The sequence below is a fragment of the Ammospiza nelsoni genome, chromosome 25 (assembly GCF_027579445.1).
Source record: "Ammospiza nelsoni isolate bAmmNel1 chromosome 25, bAmmNel1.pri, whole genome shotgun sequence".
NCBI classification, from domain to species: domain Eukaryota; kingdom Metazoa; phylum Chordata; class Aves; order Passeriformes; family Passerellidae; genus Ammospiza; species Ammospiza nelsoni.
This window is the reverse complement of record NC_080657.1, coordinates 1,933,675-1,951,201: the sequence shown is the minus strand read 5'-3', so window position 1 is coordinate 1,951,201 and position 17,527 is coordinate 1,933,675. Positions and strand designations below refer to the sequence as shown.

At 56.7% G+C, this 17,527-nt stretch overlaps 1 protein-coding gene across 1 annotated transcript; it reads right to left on the bottom strand.

Annotated features, from left to right (window-relative positions):
• Window positions 1-152: 152 nt before the first annotated feature.
• Window positions 153-16,403, bottom strand: LCK (LCK proto-oncogene, Src family tyrosine kinase). Its single transcript, XM_059488880.1, has 14 exons — window positions 16,212-16,403; window positions 14,849-15,011; window positions 9,007-9,113; window positions 8,806-8,887; window positions 8,611-8,701; window positions 8,421-8,519; window positions 7,974-8,077; window positions 7,750-7,899; window positions 6,332-6,484; window positions 4,619-4,798; window positions 3,520-3,596; window positions 3,266-3,419; window positions 2,744-2,875; window positions 153-1,003 (listed from the first exon to the last, which is right to left on the bottom strand). Exons 3-14 carry the CDS (start codon window positions 9,106-9,108, stop codon window positions 801-803), a joined length of 1,527 nt encoding a protein of 508 aa, XP_059344863.1. The 5' UTR covers window positions 9,109-9,113; window positions 14,849-15,011; window positions 16,212-16,403; the 3' UTR covers window positions 153-800.
• Window positions 16,404-17,527: the final 1,124 nt, after the last annotated feature.

The following is a 17,527-nucleotide window of genomic DNA, read 5'->3' as shown; positions in this document are numbered from 1 at the left end:
GTGGGGTCCGTGTACCCCCAATGGGGTCCGTGCGCCGCGGGCATCACCCCACATCACCCTCCCCATGGCAGCCCGGCCCTGTGAGGCCCCCGCCGCTGCAAACGCCTTTATTTCCCCAAAATTATTGTGGGAGAGGTGCTGCAAACACCTTGGGGGGGAGAGGGAGCGTCCCACAGCCGGGGGGTGCAGTGGGCAGCGCTGCTGGGGGGGCTCCTGCCATCACTGAGGGGTGAGGGGGGCCCTGAGGGGCTGGGGCCAGAATGTGCCCCAGGGAAGGGCAGGGACAGCAGGGTGGGCTCCGGACAGGAGGGTGGGCACCCTCTGGGCACCTCTGCCATCCCTCAGCGCTTGGGGGTCCGCTCTGGGTATTACCGGGAGGTGAAGGGGGCGCAGAGCGGGCTGAGGGGAGCCCTGAGGGGCTGGGGCCGTGATGGGAGCCCTGAGGGGCCAGAGCCTGGATATACCCCTGGGAAGAGCAAGGACAGCAGGGTGGGCACCCTCTGGGCACCTCTGCCATTCCTTAGGATTTGGTGGAGTCTGCTCTGACCATCCCCAGGGGGTGAAGGGGGCACAGAGCGGGCTGAGGGGAGCTCTGAGGGGCTGGGGCCTGCATGAGCCCCAGGAAGGGCAGGGACAGCAGGGTGGGCACCCTGTGCCATCCCTCAGCCCTTGTGGGTCTGCTCAGCCCCTCCTGAAAGAGTCAAATCTGCTGCTCCCAAGCTCTGGAGCGCTGCAAATGTTCACAGAGTTCACCCCCAGGCCGGGGCGGTGTCCATGGGGTCTGTGGGGACCCCCAAGGCTCAGGGCTGCTGCTGGTACTGGCCCTCGGTGGCGGTGAAGAAGTCCTCGAGGACGCTCCTGAGGAAGTCGAAGGTGGGGCGCTCCTCGGGGCTCTCCTTCCAGCACTGCCTCATCAGCTCGTACAGCTCAGGCGGGCACTGCTCGGGCTGCGGCATGCGGTACCCCCGCTCCAGGTTCTGGATCACCTCGGGGTTCGTCATGCCTGCAGGGAGGGGAACGGTGTGGGGGTCAGGGTGGGTCACCCCCGTGGTGGAGGTGACATCCTGGGGTTGGTCATCCCTGCCAGGACAATGTCCAGGACCCAGTTTGGGTCACCTCAATGTCACAGAGACCACCCTGGTGTTGGTCACCCCTGCCAGGACCTAGGTTGGGTCACCCCCATGGTGGTGTTGGGTGCCACCCCAGGCGCAGTCACCTTTGCCAGGACAATGCCCAGGACTCATTTTGGGTCACCCCAGGTTTTAGGGACCACCCTAGGCTTGGTCATTCCTGTCAGGACAATGCCCAGGACCCACTTTGGGTGGCAGGGACCACCCCAGGCTCAGCCATTCCTGCCAGGATAATGCCCAGGACTCAAGCTGGATCACCTCAGGTTTTAGGGAGAACCCCAGGCTCAGCCACCCTTGCCAGAACAACACCCAGGACCCATTTTGGGTCACAGGGACCACTCCAGGATTGGTCATTCCTGCCAGGACAATGCCCAGGACCCAATTTGGGTGGCAAGAACCACTCCAGGCTCAGTCACCCTTGCCAGGACAACACCCAGAACCCATTTTGGATCACAGGGACCACTCCAGGACTGGTCATTCCTGCCAGGACAATGCCCAGGACCCAATCTGGGTCACAGGGACCACCCCAGGCTCTGTCCCCCTTGCCAGGACAACACCCAGGACCCATTTTGGGTGGCAGAGACCACCCTGGGGTCTGTCACCCTTGCCAGGACAATGCCCAGGACCCATTTTGGGTCACCCCAAGTTTTAGGGAGCACCCCAGGCTTGGTCACCCTGGCCAGGAAAATGCTCAGGACTCAAGCTGGATCATCCCAGGTTTTAGGGAGCACTCCAGGCTCAGTCACCCTTTCTAGGACAACACCCAGAACCCATTTTGGATCACAGGGACCACTCCAGGATTGGTTATTCCTGCCAGGACAATGCCCAGGACCAAGTTTGGGTCACCCCAGGTTTTAGGGACCACCCCAGGACTGGTCATTCCTGCCAGGACAATGCCCAGGACCCAATTTGGGTGGCAAGAACCACTCCAGGCTCAGTCACCCTTGCCAGGACAACACCCAGAACCCATTTTGGATCACAGGGACCACTCCAGGACTGGTCATTCCTGCCAGGACAATGCCCAGGACCCAATCTGGGTCACAGGGACCACCCCAGGCTCTGTCACCCTTGCCAGGACAACACCCAGAACCCATTTTGGATCACAGGGACCACTCCAGGATTGGTTATTCCTGCCAGGACAATGTGCAGGACCAAGTTTGGGTGGCAGGGACCCCCCCTAAGATTGGTCACCCCTGCCAGGACAATGCCCAGGACCCAGTTTAGGTCACCCCGAGTTTTAGGGAGCACCCCAGGCTCAGCCACCCTTGCCAGGACAACACCCAGGACCCATTTTGGGCCACAGGGACCACTCCAGGCTTGGTCATTCCTGCGAGGACAATGCCCAGGACCCACTTTGGGTCACAGCTGCCACCCCACCCTCCCGAACCCCGCATGGGGGGCACCTCCCACCCCCCGAACCCCTCCCCAGGTGCCCGGTGCAGCCCCTTTGGGCAGCGAGCCAGGCTGGCAGCGGCGTGCGTGCAGCGCTGCATGTTCGCACACAGACACACACCCACAGCCACACCCACAGACAGACACACAGACACACCCACAGACAGACACACAGACACAGCGAGGGCGTGCCAGCCCCGCAGCCGCCCCGGGACCCCGACCTGGGTAGGGGATGCGGCCGTAGGTGACGATCTCGGTGAGCAGGATGCCGAAGGACCACACGTCCGACTTGATGGTGAACGTGCCGTAGTTGATGGCCTCGGGCGCCGTCCACTTAATGGGGAATTTGGCTCCTGGAAAGCGGAGAAAAGGGAAGGGAGGGGATGAAGAGCCCTGGCTGAGCTGCAATCGCGGCGTTAATCCCGGGGACTGTCCCCAGCCGGGCTCTGTCGCTGCCTGGGGACGGCCTGGCTTTGGTGGCAGCCACACAAAGCAGGAGCCCCGCTCCAGCTGCGGGGAGCGAGATGGAAAAGGGAAAAACATCCTTGAACCGCTCCCCGGAACTCCAGGGTCCCCGTCCCGCTGTCCCCAAGCTCCCCGGAGCTCCAGGGTCCCTGTCCCGATGTCCCCAAGCCCTGTGGCAGCTCCCCGGAGCTCCAGGGTCCCTGTCCCGCTGCCCCGGAGCTCCAGGGTCCCTGTCCCGATGTCCCCAAGCCCTGCGACCCCTGGCAGGGCGGGCTCACCCTCCCGAGCCGTGTACTCGTTGTCCTCGATGAGCCGGGCCAGCCCGAAATCGGCGATTTTGCAGCACAGAGTGTCCGACACCAGGATGTTGGCGGCCCTCAGGTCCCTGTGGATGTAATTCTTGGCCTCGATGAAAGCCATGCCTTCAGCGATCTGGGGTTTGGGATTATTAATTAATTGCTGTCGTTAATTAATGGCTCCAGCCCCGCAGAGCTCTCCCAGCTCCATCCCCAGCTCTCTGCTCCCCCCTCACCTGAGCTGCCATGTCCAGGAGTTTGTTGATGCTGAGCTTGACTCCTTCCGAGGTCTTGAGGAAATCCACGAGGCTGCCTGAGATGAAAGCAGCAGTTCTCAGCTCCTGGGGGGGTCACAAGGACACTGTCCCCCCAAAAAACTCTGGGAATGTGGCCAATGCCCAGAACACAATTTGGGTGGCAGAGACCACCCCAGTCTTGGTCATTCCTTCCTGGATAATGCCCAGGACTCAGTTTGGGTCACCCCAGGTTTTGGGGACCAGTCCAGGCTTGGCCACCCCTTCCAGGACAATGCTCAGGACATACTTTGAGTCACCCACATGTTGTAGGGACGACCCTGGGTTGGTCATCCCAGCCAGGACAATGCCCAAGACCCATTTTGGGTGGCAGGGACCACCCCAGGCTCTGTCACCCGTGCCAGGACAATGCCCAGGACTTAAACTGGGCCACCCCCAGGTTTTAGGGACCAGCCTAGGCTTGGTCACCATTGCCAGGACAATGCCCAAGACCCACTTTGGGTCACCCACATGTTGCAGGGACCACCCTGGGGTTGGTCATTCCTTCCAAGACAATGCCCAGAACCCAATTTGGGCCACAACGTCCCCCTAAGATTGGTCACCCTTGCCAGGACAATGCCCAGAACCCAATTTGGGCCATAAGACCCCCCCCTAAGATTGGTCACCCCTTGTCAGGACAATGCCCAGAACCCAATTTGGGCCACAGGGACCACCCCAGGCTCTGTCACCACTGCCAGGACAATGCCCATGACCCATTTTGTGCCACAGGGACCATCCCAGGTTCTGTCACCATTGCCAGGACACTGCCTAGGACCCAATTTGGGCCACAGGGACCTCCCTAAGATTGGTCACCCCTGCCAGGACAATGCCCATGACCCATTTTGGGTGGCTGGGACCACCCCAGGCTCTGTCACCCTTCTCAGGACAATGCCCAGCACACATCAACTCTGCCAGTTTAAATGGGAATTTTCCCCAGCATGAGCTTTATCCCAAAGACCTTTCCCAACCTTAAACCCCCAGACCTCCATGGCCACATCCCCGAGGACGAGGCAGCACCTGGAGCCCCCCGGGGTGGCCTCACCCTTCTCCATGAACTCGGTGATGATGTAGATGGGCTCCTTGGTGACCACGGCGTAGAGCCGCACCAGCCGCACGTGCTGCAGCTTCTTCATCAGGTTGGCCTTGGCCAGGAAGGCGCTGGGGGACATGCTGCCAGCCTTGAGGCACTTCACTGCCACCTTGGTGTGCCCGTTGTACAGACCTTGGGGGGAGAGTAGGAATTTTCTAGAGTAGGCATCCATTTTGATGTAAACGAAAATGTACACCTTTAAGTCTGTAGTTTGAAAACTGCACAGTAGAAATTTTCTAGAGTAGAGGCCCGTTTTGATTTAGGTGAAATGTCCATCTTTGAGTTAAGTCTGTAGTTTGAAAACTAGAATTGGATTTATACTCTAGAAATTTTCAAGAGTAGAAATCCATTTTGATTTAAGTGAAATGTGCATCTTTAAGCCTGTAGTTTGAAAACTGCACAGTAGAAATTTTCTAGAGTAGAAATCCATTTTTATTTAAGTGAAATGTGTATCTTTGAATTAAGTCTGTAGTTTGAAAACTATAGAGTAGAAATTTAGAAATTTTCCAGAGCAGAAATCCGTTTTGATTTAGGTGAAATGTCCATCTTTGAGTTAAGTCTGTAGTTTGAAAACTCGAATTGGATTTATACTCTAGAAATTTTCAAGAGTAGAAATCCATTTTGATTTAAGTGAAATGTGCATCTTTAAGCCTGTAGTTTGAAAACTGCACAGTAGAAATTTTCTAGAGTAGAAATCCATTTTTATTTAAGTGAAATGTGTATCTTTGAATTAAGTCTGTAGTTTGAAAACTATAGAGTAGAAATTTAGAAATTTTCCAGAGCAGAAATCCGTTTTGATTTAGGTGAAATGTCCATCTTTGAGTTAAGTCTGTAGTTTGAAAACTCGAATTGGATTTATACTCTAGAAATTTTCAAGAGTAGAAATCCATTTTGATTTAAGTGAAATGTGCATCTTTAAGCCTGTAGTTTGAAAACTGCACAGTAGAAATTTTCTAGAGTAGAAATCCATTTTTATTTAAGTGAAATGTGTATCTTTGAATTAAGTCTGTAGTTTGAAAACTATAGAGTAGAAATTTAGAAATTTTCCAGAGCAGAAATCCGTTTTGATTTAAGTGAAATTTACATCTTTGAGTTAAGTCTGAAAACTATAGAGTAGAAATTTTCTAGAGGAAAAATTCATTTTGATTTAGGTGAAATGTCCATCTTTAAGTCTGCAGTTTGAAAACTACAGAGTAGAGATTTTCTAGAGTGGAAATCCATTTTTATTTAAGTGAAATGTGCATCTTTGAGTGAAGTCTGTAGTTTGAAAACTAGAGTAGAAATTTAGAAATTTTCTTGAGTAGAAATCCATTTTGATTTAGGTGAAATGTCCATCTTTAAGTCTGTAGTTTGAAAACCACAGAGCAGAAATTTTCTAGAGTGGAGATCCATTTGGATTTAAGTGAAATATATATCTTTGAGTTACGTCAAGTCTGTAGTTTGAAAACTACAGAGTAGAAATTTTCTAGGGTAGAAATCCATTTGGATTTAAGCAAAATGTACATCTTTGAGTAAGTCTGTGGTTTGAAAACTGCAGAGTAGAAAATTTTCTAGAGTAGAAATCCATTTTAAGTGAAATGTACACCTTGGAATTGTCCGGAGTGGGAGATCCTGGCTGGAGGATCCCGCTTCTCACCCTGGTGCCTCAGTTTCCCCCTCACTCACCCATCCAGACCTCTCCGAACTGCCCCGCTCCGAGCTTCTCCACCAGCTTCAGCGACTCCCGCGGCACCTCCCACTCGTCCTGCCACCACGGCTTCTGCGGCTTCTGCGTCTGGCACGGCTTGCCCAGGCGGCAGCACAGCCCGTCGGAGCTGCCTGGGCACGGGGAGGCAGAGCTGGGCCAGCGCCGGCGCCCGGCACAGCCAGGGCTGGGCTGGGGCACCAGGAGCAGCGGGTCCTGCTCATCCCATCCTGTCCCATCCCATCCCGTCCCACCCCATTCAATTCTCTTCCATTTCCATTTCATCTTGTCCCATTACCCTGCCCCATTCCATCCTGTCCTGTCTCATCCCACTCCCTTCCCATCCCATCCCACAACTTTCCTATTGCATCCCATCCCATCCTCATCCCATCCCATCCTCATCCCATTCCCATTCCCATCCCATGGTGTTCCACTCCATCCAATTCTCCTCCATTCCCATTTCATCTTGTCCCATATTGTCCTGTCCCATCCCATCCTGTCCCTATCCCATCCCATTCCCATTTCATCTTGTCCCATAACACCCTGCCTCATTCCATCCTGTCCTGTCCCATCCCACAACTTTCCTATCCCATCTTATCCCATTCCATCCTGTTTGGTGCCATCCCCTCCAATCCTATCCCATCCCACCCCACCCCATCCCATTCCCATTTCATCATGTTCTATTCCATCCAATTCTCTCCCATTCCCATTTAATTTCATCCCATAACACCCTGCCCCATTCCATCCTGTCCTGTTCCATCCCACAACTGTTCCATCCCATCCCATCCCATCCCATCCCCACCCCATCCTATCCCATCGTGTTCCACCCCATCCAATTCTCTTCTATTCCCATTTCATCTTGTCCCATCCCATCCTGTCTCTATCCCATCCCATCTGATCTTGTCCCATTCCCATTTCATCTTGTCCCATATCATGCTGTCCCATTCCATCTTGTCCTGTCCTATCCCACAACTTTCTTATCCCATCCTATATCATTCCCTCCTGTTTGGTGCCATCCTATTCCATCCCATTCCTATTCCATTGTGTTCTACTCCATCCAATTCTGCCCCATTCCCATTTCATCTTGTCCCATAACACCCTGTCCCATCCCATCCTGTCCTGTCTCATCCCACGCCCTTCCCATCCCACAACTTTCCTATCCCATTCCATCCTATTTGGTGCCATTCCCATCCCATCCTGTACCATCCCCCCTTATTCTCTCCTATTCCCATTTTATCCCATCCTCTTCCATTCCAATTCCATTCCATCCCACCCCATCCAATTCTCTTCCATTCCCATTTCATCTTGTCCCATATCATCCTGCCATCCCATCCCATCCCATCCCATCCCATCCCATCCCATCCCATCCCATCCCATCCCATCCCGTTCCCGTTCCCACGTGTGTAGTGCTGCACCAGCTCCCTGAGGCTGCCGAAGGGGGCGCGGGGGGAGATGTAGAAGCCGCCGTTGTCCAGGTTCCGGATCTTGTAGTGCTTCACCGTCTCTCCCTGGCTCTCGTCCAGGTCCCGCACGGACAGCGAGTACGAGCCTGGGGACAGGGACACGCGTGGGACCCCCGAGCCCTCCCGTGGACCCCGCGCCCCAGGGACCCGCGGGTGGCACCTTTGGAGGTCTCGCTCTCGCGGATGAGGAAGGAGCCGTGGGTGTTGCCCGAGGCCAGGAGCTGCCGCTCGGCATCCTTGCGGCTGATGTTCTTGAAGAACCACCTGGGGAACGGGACAGGGTCAGGGCACAGGGGAACCAGCACTGGGGATTTGTGGGGTGCTGTGGGGTCCTTCCCAGAGACCAGATCCCGCCAGGACGCATCCATCCATCCATCATGCATCGATCCATCCATCATCCATCCCTCCATGGATCCATCCATCCGTGGATCCATCTATCTATCTATCTATCCATGCCTGGATCCATCCATCCATGGATCCATCTATCCATCCATCACCCATCCATGGATCCACCCATCCTTTCATCCATGGATCCATCCATCCATCCATCCATCCATCCATCCATCCATCCATCCATCCATCCATCACCCTCTCCCTCCCCACTCACGGCTCGGGCTCCAGGCTGTTCACCAAGGCCACGAAGTTGTGTGGGATCAGCCCCTCCTGGCCCGTGGTGAGCGACTGCGCCTTCCACCACTCCCCGTTCCTGCAGGAACAGAGCTCAGTGAGACCCCAGACCCTCAATGAGCCCCCCAGGCCCTCAGTGAGACCCCCCCAGCCCCTCTGGGGTTCCTCACTCTTGCAGCACTCGCAGCTTCTCCCCCTTGCGCAGCCCCAGGTCCCCGTCGTGCTTGGGCTCGTAGTTGTACAGGGCCACCACCAGCTTGTCTGTGGGGACAAGAGCAGGGACAGGGTGACAGTGACCGCTCTGGGGGTGGCAGTGACCACTCTGGGGGTGGCAGAGCCCTCCCCAGGCCACAGCCATGCCTCACCTTGCATGGGGGAGCACGGAGGTGACGAGGACTCGTAGGACACCAGGGGGTCTCGCACCTCGGAGCCGTTGCGGATCAGCCTCTGCCAGGGGACAGGAGCTGGTGAGCCCCCAGTTTGTGGGGCTTGGGCACCTCTGGGGGTGTTTGGGCACCTCTGGGGGTGTTTGGGCACGGGGATTGGGGTCTGTCACCCCTGCTCACCTGGCGCTTGCTGTCGGGCTCGATGGGGTAGTTGCAGTGCTCACAGATGTCGATGTTCTCGATCCAGTCCTCATCATAGTCCGAGCTGCAGCAGCAGCCCATGGTGGCTGTGGGGGACACGAGTGACACAGGACAACTCCATTGCTGGCTCTCCTCATGATCCAGTGCATCCTCATTCCATCCATCCATCCATCCATCCATCCATCCATCCATCCATCCATCCATCCATCATCCATCCATCCATCCATCCATCCATCCATCCATCCATCCATCCATCCATCCATCCATCCATCCATCCATTTATCCATCCATCCATCCATCCATCCATCCATCCATCCATCCATCCATCCATCCATCCATCCCAGGGACATTCCCTGACTCCCTCACCAGCCATTATTTCCTCCTAATTTATCCTGCCTCCGTTAATTAAACCACTGAAGGCAATTAGTGCCCAGCCTGAGGCTCCTCTGTGCCAGCTCCTCCCCGCCGTGCTGCTCTGGGGCTGATCCCTCTGCTCTCCCTGCACATAACAACCTCCTCATTAACATCCCATTAGCAATTAATTAGCACACTCCTGCAGCTCTCCCTTAACGAGCTCTGGCTGGGCAAGCACCTCCCCGACCCTAAAATCCCCTCACAGGTGGATGTGGGCACATCCAAACTCCTTTTCCTACAAATTCCCATTCTCTGCACACCCAGCCCCGTTCCTGCTGCACCGGGGATGTTCCTGAGCCCCCAATCCTGCAGCACCCTCGAGGCTCAGCCATGGTGACACCGGTGTGCCTACAGTGCCACCAGGGTGTGGGCACCTTTGTGAGAAGATCTGCAAACCCCACGGGCACCTCTGGCCTTCCCAAAAACGCTGAGAGTGGCACAAACCCCGTGGGCACCTCTGGCTTTCCTGAGAGTGCTGAGTGTGGCATAAACTCCATGGGCACCTCTGGCCTTCCCAAAAATGCTGAGCATGGCACAAATCTGGGCACCTTTGGCATTCCTTAAAACACTGAGCATGGCACAAACCTCGTGGGCACTTCTGGCATTGCTGAGAGTGCTGAGCATGGCACAAACCCCATGGGCACCTCTGGGATTCCCAAAAACACTGAGTGTGGCACAAACCCGGGCACCTTTGGCCTTCCCAAAAACACTGAATGTGGCATAAACTCCATGGGCACCTCTGGCCTTCCCCAAAACGCTGAGAGTGGCACAAACCCCGTGGGCACCTCTGGGTGAGAACACTGAGCATGGCACAAACCTCATGGGCACCTCTGGCTTTCCTGAGAGTGCTGAGTGTGGCACAAACCCCATGGGCACCTTTGGCCTTCCCAAAAATGCTGAGCATGGCACCAACCCCGTGGGCACCTCTGGCCTTGCTGAGAGTGCTCAACACGGCACAAATCTGGGCACCTCTGGGATTCCTAAAAACACTGAGGTGGCACAAATCCTGTGGGCACCTCTGGGTGAGAACGCTGAGCGTGGCACAAACCCTGTGGGCACCTCTGGCCTTGCTGAGAGCTCTGAGCATGGCACAAACCCCATGGGCATTCCTGAGAGTGCTGAGCGTGGCACAAACCCCACGGGCACCTCTGGGATTCCCAAAAACGCTGAGAGTGGCACAAACCCCGTGGGCACCTCTGGGTGAGAACACTGAGTGTGGCACAAACACCGTGGGCACTTCTGGCTTTCCTGAGAATGCTGAGTGTGGCACAAACCCGGGCACCTTTGGCCTTCCCAAAAACACTGAGAGTGGCACAAATCTGGGCACTTCTGGCCTTGCTGAGAGTGCTGAGCATGGCACAAACCCGGGCACCTTTGGCATTCCTAAAAACACTGAGCATGGCACAAAGCCCGTGGGCACCTCTGGGTGAGAACGCTGAGCGTGGCACAAAGCCCGTGGGCACCTCTGGCATTCCTGAGAGTGCTGAGCGTGGCACAAACCCTATGGGCACCTCTGGGTGAGAACACTGAGAGTGGCACAAATCTGGGCACTTCTGGGATTCCTGAGAGCCCCGAGCACGGCACAAACCCCGTGGGCACCTCCGGGTGAGATCACTGAGCATGGCACAAACCCCGTGGGCACCTCCAGGTGAGAACACTGAGCATGGCACAAACCCTGTGGGCACCTCTGGCCTTGCTGAGAGCTCTGAGCATGGCACAAACCCCTCTGGCATTCCTGAGAGTGCTGAACGTGGCACAAACCCCACGGGCACCTCTGGGTGAGAACACTGAGAGTGGCACAAACCTGGGCACCCATTCCTGAGAACACTGAATGTGGCACAAACCCCGTGGGCACCTCCGGGGGAGAACACTGAGCATGGCACAATTCTGGGCACCTCTGGGTGAGAACACTGAATGTGGCACAAACCCCGTGGGCACCTCCGGGGGAGAACACTGAGCATGGCACAATTCTGGGCACCTCTGGGTGAGAACGCTGAGCATGGCACAATTCTGGGCACCTCTGGCCTTCCCAAAACGCTGAGCGCGCCACAAACCCCGGCAGCGGCTCGTGGGGCCCCGGAAAAGTCTCTTCTGCAGAATCCCCCACGCCCACGGGGCCGGGATTGGTCCCAGCTGGGACTTCCGCAGGGTTTTGTCACCTCCAGCCAGCCCAGGTGTGTCACAGCCCCCGCTGTGCCCCCCTGACCTGGCAGCCAGTGAGAATTTGGGGTCCCCAGGGGGGGTTTGGGCGGTCCAAGGAGTGTTTGGGGTCCCTGAGCAGGGTTTGGGGTTCCTAAGAAGGGTTTGGGGTCCTTAAAGAGGGTTTGGGCTCCCTAGAGAAGGTTTGGGGTCCCCAGGAATGGTTTGGGCTCCCCAAGAAGGGTTTGGGGTGCCCATAGAGGGTTTGGGGTCCCCAAGAAGCGTTTGGGGTGCCCAGGGATGGTTTGGGCTCCCCAAGAAGGGTTTGGGGTCCTTAAGGAGTGTTTGGGGTCCCTGAGGAGGGTTTGGGGTTCCTAAGAAGGGTTTGAGGTCCCTAAAGAGGGTTTGGGCTCCCTAGAGAAGGTTTGGGGTCCCCAGGAATGGTTTGGGCTCCCCAAGAAGGGTTTGGGGTGCCCAGAGAGGTTTTGGGGTCCCCAAGAAGGGTTTGGGGTCCCTAAAGAGGGTTTGGACTCCCTAGAGAAGGTTTGGGGTCCCCAGGGATGGTTTGGGCTCCCCAAGAAGGGTTTGGGGTGCCCATAGAGGGTTTGGGGTCCCCAGGAAGGGTTTGGGCTCCTTAAGGAGTCTTTGGGGTCCCCAGAGAGGGTTTAAGGTTCCTAAGAAGGGTTTGGGGTCCCTAAGGAGAGTCTGGGCTCCCCAGGGAAGGTTTGGGGTCCCCATGGAGGGTTTGGGCTCCCTAAGGAGAGTCTGGGGTTCCTAAGAAGGATTTGGGGTCCTTAAAGAGGGTTTGGGCTCCCTAGAGAAGGTTTGGGGTCCCCAGGGAGGGTTTGGGCTCCCCAAGAAGGGTTTGGGTTCTTAAAGAGGGTTTGGGGTCCTTAAGGAGAGTTTGGGGTCCCCAAGGATGGTTTGGGGTCCCTGAGGAGGGTTTGGGGTTCCTAAGAAGGGTTTGGGGTCCTTAAGGAGTGTTTGGGGTCCCCAGAGAGGGTTTGGGGTCCCTAAGATGGGTTTGGGGTCCCTAAGATGGGTTTGGGGTCCCTTTTTCAGACTCTTCCCTTACCACTCCCAGCAGCACCAAGATCTACCTCATCTCAGCCAGGCAGCCAGAAGAGCGAAAAATCCAAAATTCACCAACATTTTGAGGTTTTTTTTTTGAGCAGGACCCAGCTCAGGCTCAGCTTTTATCGACCAAAACAGCAGCAAAGTGCCCACATCTCATCCAGGTAACCAGAAAAGCAAAAAAAAAAATCCAAATTTCACCAATATTTTGAGGACTTTTCAGAGCAGAACCCAACTTAAACTCAGCTTTTAGGACCAGAACAGCATCAAAATGCCCACATTTCAGCCAGGTAGCCAAGAGACCAAAAAAATCCAAAATTCACCAACATTTTGAGGCCTTTTTTGAGCAGAACCCAACTTAAACTCAGCTTTTAGGACCAGAACAACATCAAAGTGCCCACATTTCTCACCCAGAGCTAAAGAACAGCTGAGAATTCCCAATTCCACCCCCTGAGGAGCTGCCCAGAGCCCCTCAAACCCCTCCAGGAGCTGTTTTTCTGTTTTTTCCTCCCATGCTGAGCAGGGAGGTGCTGCTATTGTGCTTTTTTTCTCTCCCAGCCCCAAGCCACAGCGTAATTTCCACCCAGCAGCCGTTTCACGAGAAAAAAAAAACCCAAAAAAAAACCCCAAAAAAGAGTGTTTGAAGTTGGTTTTTTGTTTTGTTGGTGCAACTGAATTTCTTTGTGCTGGCACGGCGTGGCTGTGCCAGGTGTGCGCCCAAATTTTGGGGTTTTTTAATCTGGGTTTGGGGTCCCTGTCCTGTCCTGTGCTGTCCCTTTCCGTCCATGTGGCGCTGCTGGTTTGTCACCGTTGTCACCAGGGTGAGGAGGTGAAATCTGAGCTGTCCCCATGGCTGGTGGCACCCCGAGCCAGATGTGAGCCAGATGTGAGCCCTCTGGATGGGCAGCCAGGGATGGCACAGCCTGGCAGGGCCACCAGGGCCGTGTCCCCAAGGGTGACACTGCAGCAAAAATGGGAAATTCTGAGCGCCTGAAACCCAAATCGGGCACCAAAAGTGGGAATTGGGCACCAAAAATGGGAATTTCTGAGCGCCCGAAGCTCCAAACTGGGCACCAGAAATGGGAATTTGGCACAAAAAAAATGGGAATTTCTGAGCACCCAAAGCTCCAAACCGGGTCCCAAAAATGGGAATTTCTGAGAGCCTGAAGCCACAAATTGGGCACCAAAAATGAGAATTGCTGAGCCCTGAAGCCCCAAATTGGGCTCCAAAAATGGGAATTTCTGAGGACCTGAAGCCCCAAATTGGGCACCAAAAATGGGAATTTTTGAGAGCCTGAAGTCCCAAATTGGACACCAAAAATGGGAATTTTTGAGCATCTGAAGTCCCAAATTGGGCACCAAAAATGGGAATTTTTGAGAGCCTGAAGTCCCAAATTGGACACCAAAAATGGGAATTTCTGAGAGCCTGAAGCCCCAACTGGGCAGTAAAAATGGGAATTGGGCAGTAAAAATGGGAATTTCTCAGCGCCTGAAATCCAAAGTTGGGCACCAAAAATGGGAATTTCTGAGCGCCTGAAGCCCCAAATTTATTGGGCACCACAAATGGGAATTGGGCACCAAAAATGAGAATGTCCCAAATTTAGCACCAAAAATGGGAATTTCTGAGAGCCTGAAGCCCCAAACTGGCCACCGTAAATCGGAACTTCTGAGAGCCTGAAACTCCAAATTTGGGACATAAAATGGGAATTTCTGAGCACCTGAAGCCCAAAATTGGGCACCAAAAATGGGAGTTTCCCGAACTGGGCACCAAAAATGGGAATTTCTGCGAGCCTGTAGCTCCAAATTTGGCCCCAAAAATGGGAATTGTGCCCCAAACACGGGAACTTTTGAGTGCCTGAAGCCCCAAATCGGGCACCAAAAATGGGAATTTCTGAGCACATGAACCCCAGACTGGGCACCAACCTTGCGACACTGGCACCGAGCTGCTGCCCGTCCCTCGGGCACAGCCCTGGGGATAAAACTGGAGATGGGGTTTTGGGGGGCACCGTGCCCTGGCAGGGCCCCGAGGCGGGCAGGGGACACGGGGACAGCGCCGCTGTGTCCCCAGGGATGTCCCAGAGGGAGGCAGAGCCCAGCCCGGCTCGGAGCGAACCCGAACCCCCATTGCCATCCCCCCCACCCCCGGGTGCCCCCCAAACCCCCCGGGTGCCCCCCAAACCTGCCCAGCTCTCACCTGGTGCCGCGGGGCGGGCGAGGAGCGGCCGCTGTCACTGAGCCATGTCCTGCCCGTCACATCCTCCTCATCCTCGGCAGCCCGGCAGGAGCCCCCCGATCCTTTTGGGGTGTAAAGGGGAGCCCCCCGATCCTTTTGGGGTGTAAAGGGGAGCCCCCCGATCCTTTTGGGGTGCAAAGGGGAGTCCCTCGGTCCTTTTGGGGTGCAAAGAGGAGTCCCTCGGTCCTTTTGGGGTGTAAAGGGGAGCCCCCCGATCCTTTTGGGGTGTAAAGCGGAGTCCCTCAGTCCTTTTGGGGTGTAAAGGGGAGCCCCCCGATCCTTTTGGGGTGTAAAGGGGAGTCCCCCGATCCTTTTGGGGTGTAAAGGGGAGCCCCCCGATCCTTTTGGGGTGCAGAGAGGAGCACCCGGATCCGTATGGAGCGCAGAGGGGAGTCCTTCAAACCTTGTGCGGAGCCCCCCGGTCCTTTTGGGGTGCAAAGCAGAGCCCCCCGAGCCTTTTGGGGTGCAGAGAGGATCCCCCCCAAGCCGGGAGGGATGCAAAGAGGAGCCTCCCGAGCCTTTCGGGGTGCAAAGCGAAGTCCCTCAAGCCTTGTGAAGTGCCGAGAGGAGCCCCCCCGAGCCTTATGGGGTGCGAAGAGGATCCCCCAAAGCCTTGTGGGGTGCAAGGAGGAGGCTCCCGAACTTTGTGGGGTACAAAGAGGAGCCCCCAGAACCTTGTGGGGAGCAGAGCAGAGTCCCTGAAGCGATGTGGGGTGCGGAGAGGATCCCTTCGAGCCTTTTGGGGTGCAGAGAGGACCCCCCTGATCCTTTTGGGGTGCAGAGAGGATGCCCCCAAGCCTTGTGGGGTGAAAGGCAGAGTTCCCCGAGCCTTTTGGGGTGCAAAGCAGAGGCCCCCGGGCCTTTTAGGGTGCAAAGAGGATCCCCCCGATCCTTTTGGGGTGCAAATCGGAGTGCCCCGAGCCTTACAGGGTGCAGAATGGAGTCACCCAAGTTTCATGGGGTGCAGAGAGGAGCCCCCCAAGCCCTTTGAGGAGCAGAGCGGAGCCCCCCGGGTGTTTTGGGGTGCAGAGAGGATCTCCCCGAGCCTTTTGGGGTGTAGAGAGGAGCCCCCAGAACCTTGTGGGAGCAGAGCAGAGTCCCTGAAGCGTTGTGGGGTGCGGAGAGGATCCCTTCGAGCCTTTTGGGGTGCAGAGAGGATCCCCCCGATCCTTTTGGGGTGCAGAGAGGACGCCCCCAAGCCTTGCGGGGTGCAAAGCAGAGTTCCCCGAGCCTTTTGGGGTGCAAAGCGGAGCCCCCCGCGTGTTTTGGGGTGCAGAGAGGAGCCCCTGGAACCTTTTGGGATGCGGAGAGGATCCCCTCGAACCTTGTGGGGTGCAGAGCGGAGTCCCCCGGATCTTTTGGGGTGCAGAGATGATTCCCCTGGAGCCGGGTGGGGAGCAAAGCGGAGTCCTTCGATCCTTTTGGGGCGCAGAGCGGAGCCGCCCGGGTGTTTTGGGGCTCGGAGCCCCCCGGGTGTTTTGGGGCTCGGAGCCCCCCGGGTGTTTTGGGGAGCAGCGCCCCCGGCCCGGCCGCGCCGCCGCTGTCCCCGCCTCGCTCCGGCTTCCGCCGCATGAGCGGAGCCGAGAGGAGCCCGGAGCCGCTCTCAGCTCGCCCCCGACCGCAAGAGAACGAGTGACAAACCCCGATGGCTTCCTGCCACCGCCGGGCCCCCGGCAGGGCACACTGAGGGGGTGGCACCTGCTGCCAGCGCCCCTCTGTCCCCCTCTGTCCCTGTGCTGTCCCTGTGCTGTCCCTGTGCTGTCCCTGTGCTGTCCCTGCTCCATCCCTGCACTGTCCCTGAGCTGTCCCTGTACTGTCTCCTCTGTCCCTGCTCTATCCCTGCATTGTCCCCTCTGTCCCTGTGCTGTCCCCTCTCTGTCCCTGCATTGTCCCCTCTGTCCCTGTGCCGTCCCCTCTATCCCTGCTCTGTCCCCATTCTGTCCCCTCTGTGCCAGCCTGGCCGTCCCTGCCCCACCCCAGTGTCCCCTCCTGGCACTGCCACCCTCCTCCACATGCCTCAATGTCCCCTGTATGCTGTGGGACACTGCTCAGAGCCCCCTCGGGCTGTCACCACCGTGTCACCGCCGTGTCACCACAGTGCCACGGCTGCCCTGAGAGCCGCGGTGACAAGGACCGGACCGGAGGGGACCCGCGGTGCCCCCGGGGGGTGGCAGCGCTGTTTTGGGGCCAGCTCCGAACCACAGCGACATTGTGACATTGTGCTGGCTGCTTTGATGGGGCGGGAAGCCGCAGGCGCAGGCAGGAAGCGCAGAGGTGACAGAGCGGGGGGGATGTGGCACCTCGGGGACACGTTCGGGCTCTGCTCGTGTCCCTGCAGGGAGGAACAGCCCCCAAAATGATCAAAATGATCCCCAAGGCTCCCCTGGCGCTGTTCACCCGCGGTCTGTGGATGTCGCATCCCCGAGTGGCGCCTGGAGGTGTCACCGGCACGGAAAAAGGGCGGCAGTCACGTCTGGAGGCGCCGATAAGGAAAAGCCATCGGCTCTGAGCCTCAGCTGCTTTTATTGCACCTCAGAGCCCGAACCCCACATTGCCCACCGGCCTGAACCCCGACACCCCCGGGGACAGGCCCCAGAATGCCCCGGGGGGATGGTGACACCCTGTGCCCTCGGGGATGGT